General features: G+C 44.1%; 1 protein-coding gene across 3 annotated transcripts in view; it reads right to left on the reverse strand.

Annotated features, from left to right (window-relative positions):
- Positions 1-16756, reverse strand: part of NHS (NHS actin remodeling regulator) — a 251319-nt gene that overhangs the window by 18944 nt on the left and 215619 nt on the right. For all 3 annotated transcript variants that reach the window (XM_085211463.1, XM_085211467.1, XM_085211473.1), the window contains exons 2-3: positions 9064-9216; positions 4891-5024 (exon numbers count right to left, since the gene is read on the reverse strand). In XM_085211463.1, the coding sequence (XP_085067589.1) occupies positions 4891-5024; positions 9064-9216 (287 nt within the window). The remainder of the gene's footprint in view (positions 1-4890; positions 5025-9063; positions 9217-16756) is intronic.

The raw sequence follows: 16756 nt of genomic DNA on the forward strand, positions 1-16756 counted from the left end.
GGCTGCTCCTGACTCCTTCTGTGGACCTTGGTGCAAGCTCCCTCCCTCCCTTTCTCCCTTTCTCTCCTATAGAAAAGAAAGCCTGCTGCTTCAGTAACTCAAAGGAGCTCAATCAAATGGTGCAGATTTATATGTTGGAAAAATTAAAGGCCTGGTAAAAGGAGAAGAAATACTAATAAAAGCTTAACAGCTTTCCACTGCTCTCGGAGCAAAGCCAGCTGCTCAATTAGAAATTAACATTTGTACCTACAGAGCATCTTTGTCAGGCAGTCAGCTGAAAACAAGAAATACTTCTGACTGTGCTATTTTAGCTGCAAAACACAACTCCGCTCACCTGGCTGCTCTCAACATTTCCCTATGATTCATTTTCCTCAGTTTTTGTTTTATCTGCTTGTGGGTGTTTCATTTTATTTTGGAGCATCACAAATGCGATCTGTCACTGACAATCCGTTAATGATTAATTTGCTGCTCCAATGTTTTGACAAGGTAATGACAAAAATAAGATGTGCTTTCTGACAGAAGTCATGCCACACATGGCATCCCAGCAGATGTACATACAAAATAATAATCCTACCATACAGAGTAGTAGGTATTACGCTCATTGCACAAACAGTGCTATGCTAGTTCATTCTGATGAATAAGGTCACAGAATCATAGTATCACAGAATGGCCTGGGTTGAAAAGGACCACAATGATCATCCAGTTTCAACCCCCTGCTATGTGCAGGGTTGCCAACCACCAGACCAGGCTGCCCAGAGCCACATCCAGCCTGGCCTTGAATGCCTCCAGGGATGGGGCATCCACAGGCCTGGACACAATACTCCAGATGGGGCCTCACAAGAGCTGAGTAGAGGGGTCAGGTGGTTTTCATTTGTAACAGCTACAGGCAGGATTTGTGCATTGAAAGTATGTAGCGCAACTTGTGCCTGACTCTTAACTCTGTTATTTTTTATTGAGGCTTTGTAGAGCTTCAGCACAGAAAGTACGTAAAAGTTTGTACATGCCGTTGTGTGCTGTACAGAGCATCCTAAGGCAGACCACAGGGAATATTTCTAAATGGCAAAGCTATGGAATAAATTATCCTATGCATTATTTTCTTTTCGCATTTGGTCTAGCTGATATCTCAGGGAGAGGCCAAACCTGACTAGAAAACAACCCCTTGCTTCTTGTCTTCAGATTTCTGCTCAGAGTGTAATTATGAACAAAATGACACTGCACATTGTGCAACTCTGAGTGTGAATTCCTAAATGCTATGGGTTTCTTGCTTGATCTCCCTTATTTTATTCTATCAGCTGTGCTACAAGGGATTGGAGAAACTGTGGTTCCATAGCACCTGCACTCTTATATGGAGCACTGAGATTCTGGAGACTTGCTGGACACGCTTAGTGAAAACAGAAAGAAAAAAAATGTGGAGAATATGAAAGAGAGTCTGAAATGCAGCTGGAATGACACAGCATCTTCACACTCCACAGCACTACAGAGAGTGTTGTCATGGGAACGTGTGTAATGAATATTTCCCTCATTTCCCTAAGTCTGTACCTTCCTTGTACTTTCCTCTTCTTTTTTTTCCCCCCCATTGGCAAAAATGCCTGAATGAATGATGCTTACAAATTTGTCTGGTTGTACAGCTGCTCTGTGTGGAGTGAGACTAAGCAAGTCAGGGGTTTTTAGCTTGAAAAATGAATGTCTGGGATGAATAGGGAAGTAAAATCATGCCTGAAAAAACAGGAGGAGCATGGAGAAAGTAGGAAGGGAGACCGTGCTCACTGTTTCTCATACTCTAAAAATTAGTAGGGATGCAATGGAATTATGAGGCTTTGAGTTTGAAACAAACAAAAGATATATTTTCGTACCGATTATTAAAGTCACCGTCACAGCATGCTGTTGAGGCCAAAGGTGTAAATCTGAAGAGGGATTAAACAAGTCTCAAAATCAATGCAGACCTGTTGTTCCTTGGTGGTTCTAATTCTGTAATTCATCTCTGGCTCAGCAGCTCCATAACCAATTTCTGCATGAAACTGCAAGGATACATCATGGGACAAGAAGTGGCATAAATCATGCCCTCTTCTTACACACCTTTCTGAAGGATCCCCTTTTGGTGTCTGGCCTAAGTGGACCTTTCATCAGACAAATCAGGGCAGTTCCCCTTACAAGAATAGGGTACAACAAAACAAACTGTAAACACATCCTGCCAGGAACACAAAGGATCCTGGGACACAAAAAATCCTAGAACACCATTGTTTTTATTTCTCTGTTGCTTCATGACAACATCGTCTTATGATGGAATAGTTCAAAATGGCCTTCCAGACCCATTTACACTGGCATCAGTCACTTTGGACTTTAATTCATTTAGTCTTTCTTAGAATATGTGGGACTGACTTTGGCACCTTCCTACAAACAAAAACATCTAGCCATGCTTAAAAGTGAATCTTCACCAGGTAAAGTTAATATTCTCTAACTTTACTAAACAATATGCAACATCTTTGGGAAAGCACGCTGCTACTTAATTGGCAGCAATAAAAAGAGCAGACAAAATATACCAATTTGGAAACCTCAGCTGGTCTCATACGTGGGCAGTCTGTTTCTTGGTAGCTTTTAGTACTGATAGATCTCACAGTTCTCACAGTGGTACACGAACATTACTCAAAGTCAAGCCACTTACTTCAGTGCTTCATTGCACACATTTAACGCAAATGCACAGTTTGGAAAAGTCAAACTGTGCAGCTTAAAAATTTCCCAGCTTCTTGTGGAACCACTTTTCTAAGAAACATAGAAAGGAGTGTCTACTCTCCTCTCATTTAGCAATTCTCTTACCAGCACCTTCCAATGCATCAGAAAAGTGGAATACAGAATAGACTGCTGAGCCATATGTAAAAATTCCTGTGGGACTTAAACATCTTTAGTTCATTGATGAACAGATGATACAATCAACTGGCATCAGATATCAAACACTTCCAGCAGCCCCTGAAGCATATACACATTCGCAGATGCCAAAAAGTTTATGCTGAAAAGGGCAAGTTAGCCAAGAACAGCACTCTTAATTTTTTCTTGTAATGATATCATTAAGTCATAAGGGTTGGCACAATATCAATTCGTTATTCATTGTTGCAGTATCTTGTAAAAATCTCTGATCAACCTTCTCCCAGACAGAGCATTCATGCGCAGTTTCATCTTGCCTTATTCTGTCTAGAGTTGCCCCATGAACAAGGAGTTCTCTAAGAAGTGGGTCAAGGCACTCTGAAATATTCTGGCTTCGGAATATTTGCACTTCTCAAAGTAGAACATTTCCAGATGCCTTGAAATCCATAGGACTACAACCTCCAAGTCAGCACTTATTTGTTCCTCCTTCAGGGACCATCAAATCTGGTTGGCTTCCAAAATAAGCCCCAGTACGGGGGTGGGCACAAAGCTTAATGTTTCCCCTCTCAAAAAGTAAAAAGGTGGCCTTGCTGATAAAGCCAAGACATCTGTATTCAGCATGACTTAATTCTGCCATCTAATACAGGACTCAGAGGATTGCTCACTATTTATTATTATTTTGTGTTACACAGATGGAAGTGATGTCTAAAACGCACTGGTTCCAAACACAGAAAAGATTCAGGCCTTTCAACACCAAGTATGCAATTTCGAAAGATATGACTTGTTCTCCATCTGATACTAACTAAGAGAGCTTTATGTTCAGTATATTGTCCAAACAATTATCTGTAACTAATTCCGATCCATAATGTGGGGTCACCTCTCCCTTACCTTTCAATGACCCTATAACAGCACTAGCTTTGATGATGACTTACAAAGCAAAAGATTGTAAGCCTGTTTCTCCTTTAAGTCTTCCTTTTCTATTCCGTCCATTAACATCAGAATATCTTCTTTCATTTGACTCACAGGGCCTGCAAATTTAGCAGTTCAAAGCCTGTAGTGATAGTGATGCTGTCCTTGAAATTATCCAGGTAAGCAGTAAAAAAGTCAGTATAGTCAAATTAATTGAAACCTTATTACACATTCCATGCTTTAAAATGAGAAACAAAACTCTGTGGACTGATTAGCTCAAGTTAAGGTGCCTGGGCAGGTGCTTTACACTGTGACTCCTTCAACATTATGGTATTTCCATATTAACCATATGATTAATATAATGGATTAGGGTGAATGTACCTGGATTTCTGATTTCAGTGGGTGATAATCCAGTATACATTTATAATGTGCTCATGGCTGCAGTATCTCTGCAGATGCCATTGTCCCCGTGCCTGCACACATAGATCTGTCCCTACAATGAAGGCTGACATCAGGCAGATGCATCAATTACAAGACAAACCCAGGTATGAACCACTGAATTTTAGTAGGTTTGAAGAATACACTATCTCTTAGCCTAGCACAGAATGTAGCCAGCATGGCACTTCTGCAGGTCAAGCACCCAGACACACAGAAGTAACATTGCCCACACAAGCACAAAAACTAGTTCCTCTAGAAAAGTACTGCTAAGCCTCTCTGCATCTATACAAGCCTCCTGCCAGTCCTCAAAGCCCATGAGCACTTGGCTACTGGCAATGACAATTTCAGGGCTGAAATTACAGCACTTACTGAAATGACAGGAGAGTTCTGGAAGTGCTGCCCAAGGCAGGAGCAGAGAACACAAAGAGCTGTGGAGAAGCATCTGAACGAGTGTGTATGTGTGCTGGCCTTATGTGAAATATAAGGTTTCCCAGTGGAAACTTTCACCCTGTGGCTGGCTGCTGGAAGCTGCTACCTGAACCATGTTATGGGTGAATTGCTAAGACCAGCAATGTTGTGCCTACACATGACTGGGGAGCACTTCTTATGCAGTGTCATATTTAGGTCCCACAATGCTAACGAAGTGTTCATGTGGGATATTTATAGCACAGAAGAAAGACTTACTGGTAGAAAGTGCCGGTCCTTTATCGCTTGCCTCTTTTGACTGCAGACTGCAGGGAAGGGAGGAAAGGGAGGAGCCACCACAGAGATGGGCCCTTGGACTTTTTGCTCTCTGTTATCAACTCGGCTTCGATGTTCTGTTTCGGAGGAGAACAAAGAGAGAGGAGGAGAACAATGAGTTTTTCAGAGCATTAAAAACATAAACATTTCTACTAACTGTGCAACAGAGCTATGGAAAGGACATGGAGCTGAAGTTCCTTCTCTTCTCCAGTGAACACTAATGATGATCCTCAACGAAGATGAAGGGGAGAAGCACTTACTGGACTCCCAGTCCCTTGAACAGCAGTGCCTATACACCCAGCATTACAGAATCACACAGAATGACAGAATCACAGGGACTGGAAAGGACCCCTGAGATCACCTAGTCCAACTCTATGCTAAAGCAGGTTCCCTACAGTAGGTTGCAAAGAAAAGTATCCGGGCAGGTTTGGAATATCTCCAGAGAAGGAGACTCCACAACCTCACTGAGCAGCCTGTTTCAGGTCTCTGTCACCCTCACAGTAAAGAAGTTCTTCCTCATTTTTTGTATGGAACTTCCTACATTCCAATTTGTGCCTCTGGCCCCTCATTCTGTTGCTGGGCACTTCTGAAAAGAGCCTGGCTCCATACACTTGATTCCCACCCTTTAGATATTTACAAGCATGGATAAGATTCCCCCTCAGTCTTCTCCAGGCAGAACAAACCCAGATCTCTCAGCCCTTCCTCACAAGGGAGATGCTTCAGGACCCTCATCATCTTTGAGGCCTCTGCTGGACTCTCTCCAAAAGTTCCCTGTCTTTCTTGAACTGAAAGCACAGAATAGGACACAGTGCTCCAGACGTGGCCTCACCAGAGCAGAGTAGAGGGGGAGGATCATGTTCCTTGACCTGCAGGGCACTCTCTTTTTAATGCATCCCAGGACACCACTGGCTTTCATGGTTGTGAGAGCACACCGCTTGCTTGTCTTCACCCTGTTGTCCACCAGATACCCAGGTCCTTCTCTGCAGAGTTTGTTTTCAGCATGTCAGCCCCTAACCTGTACCGACGCATGTGGTTATTCTTCCCCAGGTTTAGTACTCTGTACTTGCCTGTGTGAGTCTCCTGAAGTTCCTATCTCTCCAACTCTCCAGCCAATCCATGTGTCGCTGAATGACAGCACAGCTTTCTGGTGTGTCAGTCACACCATCACTCCTCCCAGCTTTGTACCATCAGCAAACTTGCTGAGAGTGAAGTCTATCCTGTCATCTGGGTCACCGATGAAGATGTTGAATGAGATCAGGCCCTGTACCAATCCCTGGGGAACACCAGGCCTCCAGCTAGACTCTGTGCCACTGATCACAACCCTCTGAGTTTTGCCAGTCAGTCAGTTCTCAATCCACCTGACCGTTGATTTACCTGTTCCACGCTTCCTAAGTTTACTTACTGGGATGTTATGGGAGGAAGTGTCAAAAACCTAGCTGAAGTCAAGGTGGACAGCACCACTGCTCTCTCCTCTCCTACCCAGCCAGTCGTGTCATAGAACGCTACCAGTTTGGTCAAGCATGATTTCCCTTTGGTGAATCCATGCTGACTACTCCTAATAACTTTATTTTCTTCTACTTGCTTTGAGATTATGACCTGAATACGGTGTTCCATCATCTTTTCAGGAATGAAGGTGAGGATGACTGCCCTGTATTTTCCCGGCTTGTCCTTCTTGCTCTTTTTGAAGGCTGCAGTGACACTGCCTTTCCTCCAGTCCTCAGGAACCTCTGCCATTCTCCATGACCTTTCAAAGATGAAAAGAGAGCAGCCTGGCAATCACTTCTGTAAGCTCCCTCAGCACACATGGCTACGACACATGGTATTCCATCTGGGGCCCATGAACTCTTGTGTATCAAGTTTGCTTAGTCCATCTCTGACCAGACTCTCTTTGACCAAGGAGAAGTCCTTCTTTCCCCAGACTCTCACCTCCAGGGTCTGGGTTTCCCAAGGAGCAGCCTTAGCAGTAAATATTGAAGTAAAGAAGGTGTTCAGTAACTGCCTTCTCAGTGTCCTTTATTACCATGGCTCCTACCTCATTCAGCAGTGAGTCCAAGTTTTCTGTAGTCTTTCTTCCTTTCGCTACTGACGTACTTAAAGAAGCCTTTCTTGTTGTTCTTGACCTTCCTTGTCTTAAGTCTTCATCGTTGCATCCAGACAACGTTCCTACACTCCTCCCATATCCCATGTCCATATTCTGTAGATTTTCTTTTTCCATGAGATTTTCCATGAGCTCCTGGCTCATCCATGTGCATCTCCTAACACCACTGCCTGATTTCTTACTCTTAGGGATGCACCTGTCTTGAGCTTGGAAGCTGAATTCACCCTGAAAGAACTTTATACCTTTAATTTCAAGTGATGAATGAGCTGACTTCTAAGTGCTAGGGATGCAATGCCTGATTCCCAGTGAGAACCTGCAGCTCCTATTGCCTTGTAGGGACACATGAACATCTGCATTCTAACCCTAGAAAATATACCTTTCTGAGGGGAAAGAAGGAACCATAGCCTCAGGTGGTTCTTCTTTCCCTGTCTTCACATCATGCAGCAGTTCTATGGCCCAGTATGGAGGGGTCCATTCTGAAAAAGTCACAATCGCTCTATTCCTGGCCCAGAGAAGTCTTCTTCCATCATGGGCTTACAATATCCATCCTTTTTCCAACATCAGTTCCAAGTCTCTGAGATTTTCCATGTGAATGGGAGAATGCCTATGGATTTCCTAACTCTAATTTTAGCTGAAAGTTAGGTGAAAGGTAATTAGTGTTTGCATAGAGTGCTGCTGGAAGGGGATGATGTATTCATCTCATGCATATAACCATGGTCCAGCCAACCGTAGCTGGTTTCCTGATCTAACGTTTAGTTAGAATTATTCCTGTTTAAATAAAGAAATTGCGAAATTCTAATGGAAGAAATAGAACAGAGACAATAAACATATTTAGGTTAAATTTCAGATTACATTTTCATCCCAGTAAGTGTAATTATTTAGAAAATAAAACCAAGCAGCATATGAAAAGCTGCCTGCTAAACCTGCACATCTGCCTTAGACATGCAGGATGGGCAGCTGCTCAAAGTGCTGCTTAAAAGCAAAGAGGCATTTTTGGCCACTGCCTTCCCACCAATGTCAAGCTTTCTGCTGCCCACCAGATGGCAGGCAGAGATCAGTCTGCTGCTGGGACGACTGCAAAGCTGAGCTGCTGCGCAGAGGAAACCTCACTTGTGTTCTATTTGAGCACTGCAGTCCTGCTTTATTGCTCTTTGCAGTGCTATGAAGATATGCTGCACCTCCAAGATGGTCCAGAGCAAAACTCTGTAGAAAGGCTCATGTGTGAGAATTAACTGAAACATTTAATCCAGCTAACAGATGCTCCATAGATCCCAGTAATTATTATTATAACCCAATAACAACAAAACATGGGCAAGGCAATGATAGATGCTGGTGCAAAACATTTCCAAAGAGGGAACCTGCAGAAGAACATTTTAAAGGTGACCTGCATGGATTTTCTCCTTTCTTATGTCACAGAAGAAAGGTACAGATGTCTGCCTCCAGTTGGGAATTTTCCCTCAGTTAGACAGCAAGAGGAAGCCAGCCTTTGCCCATCTTTTGCCTTCCACTGGTTTCACTCAGCAAAACCCCTGTATGGCAGGGATTCCCTTCCCTTCCCATAGGCGCTCAGCTTCCACCCAGAAAGGATGCAGCCCTCCTCCAGGCTTACAAGCCCCAGGCAGGCAGCTCAGATTCTGTGAAGCCTCTCTAGTATCACTGGACTCCAGGTTTAGCCCCTGGAAAGTTAAATCTTATCTGTCCTGGGACACTGTTTAGCATGTGGTTAGGAAGAGATATGTGGCCCTGTTAAAACACTCAGTTCCTCCATCCTTTGTCAGTGAACCAAGTAATTCATACTTGCAATGCAGAAATATTTATTTTAACAGAATGCAAGAATGTAAAATGGAAGAGTAAAAAGTTCATTTCAGAACTCCTCCAGTAATCATAAACAAGCCAAAGAGGATATGAGCCTTCTGTAAGTGCCAAGACGTCTTCACCCTAGTTCTCAACCCCAGTGCTGTATTCCCAGAGAAGCATGGTGCTTGAGCCTCTCCATGCATGCATGCAGCAATACCTACCTCTGCGCAGGGCTCGCAGGTGCTGCTTAGCGTGGTGGTGCAGCTCCTCCACACACGGAGGTCTGGTGGAGGGGAGGAAGATATTTCTTTGCTGATGCCAAGGTGCCCGGTAATAGACACTCAGTTTGCTCTCTGCATCCAGGTTGGAGACGGCTGTAGCAAAAGAGAAGAGCCCCAGGTAAGACTCACAGCTCTGAAGGCATCAGTCTAGTTGAAAAGTAAAAGGTTTCACTTGGAACAGCAGTGCCAAGAATGAGCACTGAGGATGTTATGACAGCCCTTATCCCACCAAGCAGCAGCGATTCTTAGCTTCTCCATGTTGCTGTACCACATTATGCCACTTAGCATTTAGATAATGGGAGCAAGCAGGTGTGATGATACAATACAGATGCTGAATGTACGCACTAATTGGCTAATAATTCTATAGATGCCAAAATGAAAATGCAAAGAGGCCATACGACATTCCCACAGTGACACTTAGAGCAAAGGCAGCAAGAAGCCTACATCTCCAGTCTACCCTCTCCCCCTGCCCTATACTCTGCCACTACATCTGTTACACACAGCTAACTCCTGACACGGGTTGCTAGCTCACTGCCCTCCCATGCATAACGCCCAAGATTAACTGCCCATCCTGCTGAGTGCCGGTAGCTGTCACCTATCAGAAGGGGTTCCTCTAATGCACATGGACTTCTGAGGGACAGGAAAACTTCAGTTCATCTAGCAAAATCTCCTAACTGTCTCTGAAAGTTACATGAAAACACTTCAGGTTTGAGAGGCTTCCTCAAGAGTGACAGAACTTGGAGGAGATGTGCCTAACTCCAGTGCATTCAGCATCCCAAGGACAGGTAAGGAGAGATGTGAGGGATGCCCTTCCTGGTCACTGCACTTCTCTTGGGGAGTGAGTAGGTGAGTGTTTCACTGTTACTAGCTGATTTTACATTTCCTTTGCCCCTTGAGGGTGAGGAAGCACTATTCCTATTTTAGAGACAAGGTACTGAGACACAAAGGGATTTGCTCCTAACCCACTTAGGAACCACATGACCTCCATGGGAAATTCATCTTGGGACAAGAACTGGTAAGTACAAGTAATAGCACCCCACCCATTACATCTATCACTCAGGGTATGTGATATTCATGATCACAAATTGCACCCTGGAGGCTAATGAAACAGCAGACACAAGCAGTTCCTTCCTATCTCCAGAAAAAGTCTGTCTAGACGACAGCTCTCGTAGTTGTCTGTGACAGAGCTAAATAAGTGAGCAGAAAGTTTTACCTACTTAAGAGCTGTTCAGACATTTCATTAGAATAGAATATATTTCACTGCAATATTTAGCTTGCAGAAAGCTCTTCTGGTTTCGGCAGCAATGTTTTACAAGTAAGATTGAGTGGGAGTTGGATTAACATACTCTGTGTGAGACTTAAAGATGAAACCAAGCTAACACAATCCCACTACATGCTCACTGTGGTAGACAGGCACTGCTGTATACAGAAAAAGCAGCATGACCTCCTGGCCACCCGAGTCTCCACAAGCAGACAAACCTGGCAGAGCTGTACCACAATGAAAATGATGAACAAATACATTGCTTGTTTCCAAACAGTACAATCATAGTATCATTAAGGCTGGGGAAAAACCTCTAAGATCACCTAGTCCAGTTGTCTACCAATACTGCCCAGTAACCCATGTCCCTAAGTATCACATCTACATGTTTCACCTCCAGGGACGGTGACACCACCACCTCCCTGGGCAGCCTGTTCTAGTGCCTGACCATTCTTTTGGTGAAGTTGTTTTTTCCTAATATCCAATCTGAAAAGGGCAGCCAGTGAAGTCCAGCACCCTGTGCCACAGCCTCAGAATCCATACATCTGTGTGCCTCCTTCTCCTGCAGGAACTCTGACTCACTCTGACAGGGGAATATGCCCCACTGACACCAACACAGCAGAAATATTGTATAATATGCACTGAACCGAACGGCCCTTTAAAATATTGAAAAGCTGGAGTGGATTTTCTAGGCAGATCAGAACAGAAACTTAAAAGAGCTGGCAAAGATGCTGTGAGGGGATGAATGGCCTCTGCCTGTGGTGCAGGGGCAGGAAGAAGTGCTGGGTACTGCAGAGGACAATGTTGGCCCTGCGACAAACAAAAACAAACCCATAAAATGCAGTCAGGCTGGATGCTGGAGGACACATCCCAGCCTCAGAGCAGTGAAGCTCTGTAACCATCTCTCAGCAAGGGGCAGGAGAGGGAAAAGCCTCCCAGCAAGTGATAGTGATCACTCCTGAGGGAGGCTAAATATGACCTCCTGCCAAAAGCAGGCCAGTTTCCTCTTCACCCTTTCTGACTGTTATTCCTGTGCTCTTGCACAGGTACCCAGACTGGCCCTGCTGCCTGGGCATAGGCCCCAGGCATTACTGCCAGGCAATGGAGTGGGCTGTGGGCTACCAAGGCCACCGGACATCTTACTCAGGGCACAGGGCTAGGTCTCTTGTCTCCGTTCTGTAAAATGGGGATAAAGTATCTCCTTCAGCAAGCACTTCCTCTCTCCTGGTGATTTACACTGTAGGCTGTCTATATAAGGCCTAGCTTGCGTGCACCTCTAGCCCCTGAGCATTATCACAATAGGCATAGTAAATAAAGTGACACAGAAAGCGTAAAACCACAGCCTTTAAATTATTAACAGCTGGACACCAGAGTGAATGAGCAAAGAATCCTGCAGAGACTCAGGAAAAGCAGCATTTCAGCCATCAAATGAAGATTGTTAATATATTTTTAGTGTGCGCTTTGATCAATTTAGAATATACAAGTGAATCATATAAACTATCACGTTCATTTCATTCTCGAGCTAAAGTAATTGTTTTTTTGTCTTGTGGGATGGCAAAATGACAAGAGACCGTTTAAATGGATTCTCCATTACATTTTGTGGATCCATTAATGTTGGCTGGTTTCCTGACAACCAATGTCAAACAGACATACACTAATGGCTGCTCTCATGAGAAGATTTTCACCGATTCCCAAATAGCTGGTTTATCAACGTTGATCATATTTATCAGTTTTAAACTCTTCTTGTCCTTACATCCTCTTGTTCGCTCTCCCTCCCTCCTCTAGCTAAGCAAACAGAATCCTGCTGCAGCAGAACTGCACGTGGATGCACGGCTTCAGTGCACTCAGGCGTGGTTGTTCTAATAATAACACCACAAAGGCCAAGCAAGAAAGATTTCTGCTCCATTTATTTCATAGATTCAGGGGTTCCCCTCCCAACTCCGTCTGCTTCTCTAGACACTCACCTTCCCCTCACCCCAGCTCCTTCTGCTTCTCAACTTACTTTTTCTTTATTATAGTTGTCATTAGGTGCCAAGTTATAAAAAAGAAAAGAAAAAAAAAAAAAAAAAAAAAAGAGAGAGAATTTCCTGGTTCAAAGAAAACACAATTTGGTGATAGGTGTGAAAAAAAGGAAGAGCCTGAAGTGGATTTCAGTAGAGAATGAGGACATGTCCTATGCGCTCAGGGACAGACTGCCCAGAGCCACCACACCACAAACCCCCGCACAAGTAAAGACAAACCAGTGGTTGTCACATTCTCAACAAAGTACTTTAGTTGCAGAAGGAAAAAAACACAATCAAAATGAATAAAATCAAGGAATAAGTAGCAGTAGAGTAGCAGCAGGATGCTCTTGAAGGTGGATAGTTGCACCTAGCCAGGTGCTAGCTGGGAAGCCCTTCTCCAGTACAGAGGTGGCTCACCTGCCATGTTAGCAAACACTACATTTTCCAGTCACTTAAGGTAAAAAAAGGTGACTAGTTTTTTCATTCATTATAAGAAACCTTTGCATAAACAGGCCTAAGACAGTTGCAGCAGTGGCAGTAGGGTTCATCCTAATCAAACTCTTCCATACTGGCTGCACAGGTTGTCAGTGAGCTGCTGACTTCTGAGTCTGTGTGCAAAGCATGCAAGAAAATGAATTCTGAACAAGACTGGTTCATCTCAAATACTAGATAATCTAGCAACACATCCAACTCCATCATGCATATTAGTGCATAAATGTTTCATTGAGGCAAGTGCTGAGTCTGATGTGAATTTTATTTATAGCTCTACATGTCTCGAATGCATATTCCCCCAAGTACTTCTTGTGTCTCTGCTACAAAATCCAGGGGGTTTAAGCCTGTAAGGCTGACAAGAACCTACAACCACTTCTTTGCTGCACATGTCCCACATTCCATGCAATGTATCAGCAAGCTCAGCACTTTCCATGTGGCTCCCTCTTTGTCTACTGCACCAGTGTGCCTGGGCTTACTGGCAGGGACCAGTGCCTGGAAGGACAGAGACCGGAGCACCTCTGAAGTGGGATAATCTGTTTTTTACACCCATGCATGCACCCAAATATCTCCCCTGGTCTTTTCCTACTTGCTAACTCAGACCTCAGCCCCTGGAGCTGCAGATAGCTATTTGGATCAGCCCTCTTCCCATCACATCTTTATTAAGGATTCAGAAATGCCTGTGCGAAGGGGCTTCTGCTCCTTGCAGATAAGGCTCCTGACTCTAGCATTTCAGCCTCCCAACTGAGCAACACCACTTTACTGTAACTCCAGGATCTATACACACATGCATGTGCATGCACACAATGCCTCTCACACCTCTGGAGTCAGAAATGCATCCTAACAGCTTTGGCTCAGTTCACCCCAGTGAGAACAGGATGCCATCCTCTTTCCCCACAAGAAGGAAGCAATGATTTCTGTCCATGTTGGTGTGAAGCAGTGCTTGACAGTGATGGCTTTTTCCTTTGAAGTCCTTGTACTGGGAGTGACATGAGGTGATGGGAATGAGGCAGATGCTTGGCACCATGGGGACTGTGTAGGACCCTGCCCTATTCTTCTGTCCCTGAACAGACTGGTGCGTGGTTCAGCAGCACCAAGGCAAAGGAGAGCCAAGGCAGGTTGCACCAGAGCCTGGACAGGGCTTCTTAAACACGCTTCTCTCAGAAGATTAGAGACAACCAACACACTGAAACAAAAAATCGCATGCCAGAGCCCCTGCCTCCTCTTCTTCACCACTCCTGTGATCTTTGGGGTTTGTTCAGTGTCAGGATAGGATCCTCTCTATCCACTCTTACATCATTCTCACCTTCCTGGTGTGTGTGCCCTGACATTCCCAGAGGCACTATTCAGTGAAGGTGTTTCCCTTCCAGTGTTCCCAGTGCCCACTACCTACTGGACTGATCCCCATTTTTAGAGAGTCTGCTTCTAGACTACTTCTCAAAGCTGGCACAGCTGTATCTACGTGGGCCATATCTGCCCGTGAAAGCAGGAGGGGAGACACAACAATGCAAGATAAGCCTTGGCTACAAGTGGGCAACAACAGGAGCACAGTTGTTATTCTGTTCTACACTCATGGATGGACAATTTGCAAATTTTTCGAACTCAGGCAGAAAGGCACTGACAGCAGAAACTGCTAAGAAAGACCATGATCTTTTACACTTTTTGTTTTACTTCTTGCCAGTACTTTGAAACACCGCACGTTTCGACCACAATTTCTTAGTGCATCACTGTGACATTTCTCTGCCTCCAATTATCCCATACATATGGAAATGACAGCTACTCAGGAGGAAAAAAAGGACAAGTGGACAAAATCCCATCCGTCTTCAGTGTTCAATTATCTGGGAAGATGAAAACATTGGAAAGCATATGATTTAGATGTCACTTTCATGTGCAGATCCCTGAATTTTGCATTTACCTGGTATTCGGTTAACTGGCACAATAAACAGACACGATTCAAGAGGGCTGGGAAGTCTGCGATTCTTATACGCGTAAGAAGATTATACCGTTCAGCAATATGCACTTATGTGCAGAGTGCCACATGCTAATCCCATTCTTGGCTTTGCTGCCTTCAATCACTGTTGGCAGTGTTTGAACATATTTTTAACTGCTTTCCCTAACTGTCAAATAAGTTACAGTGGCCAGACTGGGACTTGTTATTTCAAAGTCTTTCAAAGCTGTCACTGCAGGATAGACAGTAACCTCACAGAAATGCACAGTATTTTTTATGTTTAAGGCTTAATTCCTGTGTAGCTTCTCTAGCCTGTGGTTTCTTCCTCTCCTTTTATTCCTGTTCTCTAGTCTGTGCTTTCCACTGCCTCCAAGAGTGGCTGGGAGAGAAACAGCTTTGTGCTCTCAGCTACAAAACAAGAGCAAATGTAGTCACAGACAGAAGGTTTCTGTTGGGGGTTTTGTTAATAGAGTTGCTTTTCTCACCCATAAGCCAGACCGGAGAGATGAATGGCATTTTTATTCTAGGTGCACGTGTCTCCTTATTAGACATCTCCATGAATATGTGCAATTGTGCATATGCCCCTACCCCATTCACACCAGACTCTGCACCAATAAAATCCCCCCAGTGCACATCCCATCTAATGCAGAGTGACAGCAAGGAGGGAGTGCAACACACTTATCTATTAATAAACAACTGAAACGTTCAATAATATATGCGTAGCCATGGTCCCTGTTCTGCCACAGCAGCAGAAAGTCCATCAGGGAAAGCAGGTTAGTAAGTGAGAAACAAATCTACTAATCTGGTCTGGCTCTATTCCCAGGTCAGCTAAAGACTTATGACTAGACAAAAGTTTTCTCAGTTGTGCACTTGTATGCATGAAATTAAACATTTAACTGAGTTCTACTTCTTCAGAGACCATGACCCAGCTGGTCACTCATGCCGCAGCTGAGTGGTTCTACCAGAGGGCTGAAGATTGAAGTAAAAGGCAGCATCAGAGCTGCCTGCAGAAGAATGGTACATACGGCAGACAGCACCTGAGTCCTGCTAGTTTGAGGTTGCTGGATCTAATAGTGAGGCTGGCATGCTGGCAGTAAGGGTGATACATCAGACATGCGCATGCACACATATATGTGTTTGTGTATACACACATCACAGCATGTAACTAAAATCTCCAGACCTCTCTCAATCCCAAGTTCTTCATTAGCTGAAAGCACTTCTTTCAGTCTGGAGTTCTTTCAGCACTTTTCAACACAGATCTCTTCACGTTGACCCTTCTCATTACTCCCACTCTCAATGACATGCAGTAAGATAGTCTCTTGTCTCCAGCAGTGCAGTGCATGTTCTCTACAATACGCTCAGCAAGCATATTTAGACATCCTTTCCAATTCTCTCTCACAGCTCTGCTATTTTTCTCCTATACTGACTCATCTCAGATCACTACTAGGTTTGTTCTAGTTGCTCCAGAGGTCACCATCTTGCTCTCCCCTTTAAAACACAGAAGTGTGCAGCTCACTGTGATGTTGCTCTCAGATCAGACACCTGGATTCCAAATGCACTCAAGAACAAAGCTTTACAAAATTCATTTACTATCCTATCTTCTTTGGTTAAAGTTTACCTTCAAGATCTTGTGAAAAAACGCGCTCATGCTACCCAGATATTTTTATGTGAAGTACTGCACACACATTTTTGTCATAGGATAGCGTTTCAGAGTAATTTTAATGTATTTTGCCTATTTCTCCTACTCAAAACATTCAATCCCCCTGCATACTTCTATCTGAATATTTCTATCAGAAGTGGCCCCTTTCCCGTGCTAACCTTTTGTGTCTCCACCAAGAATTCTCCTTTCAAGAGTAGAGGCTAGTGCATCAGAGCCCCTGTCTCCATGTCAGCATCCACAACACAATTCCTACTGTAAAACACTAGGAGCCTTGA

This window comes from Meleagris gallopavo, chromosome 1 (genome assembly GCF_905368555.1).
Source record: "Meleagris gallopavo chromosome 1, MGAL_WU_HG_1.1, whole genome shotgun sequence".
In the NCBI taxonomy this organism is placed as follows: Eukaryota; Metazoa; Chordata; class Aves; order Galliformes; family Phasianidae; genus Meleagris; species Meleagris gallopavo.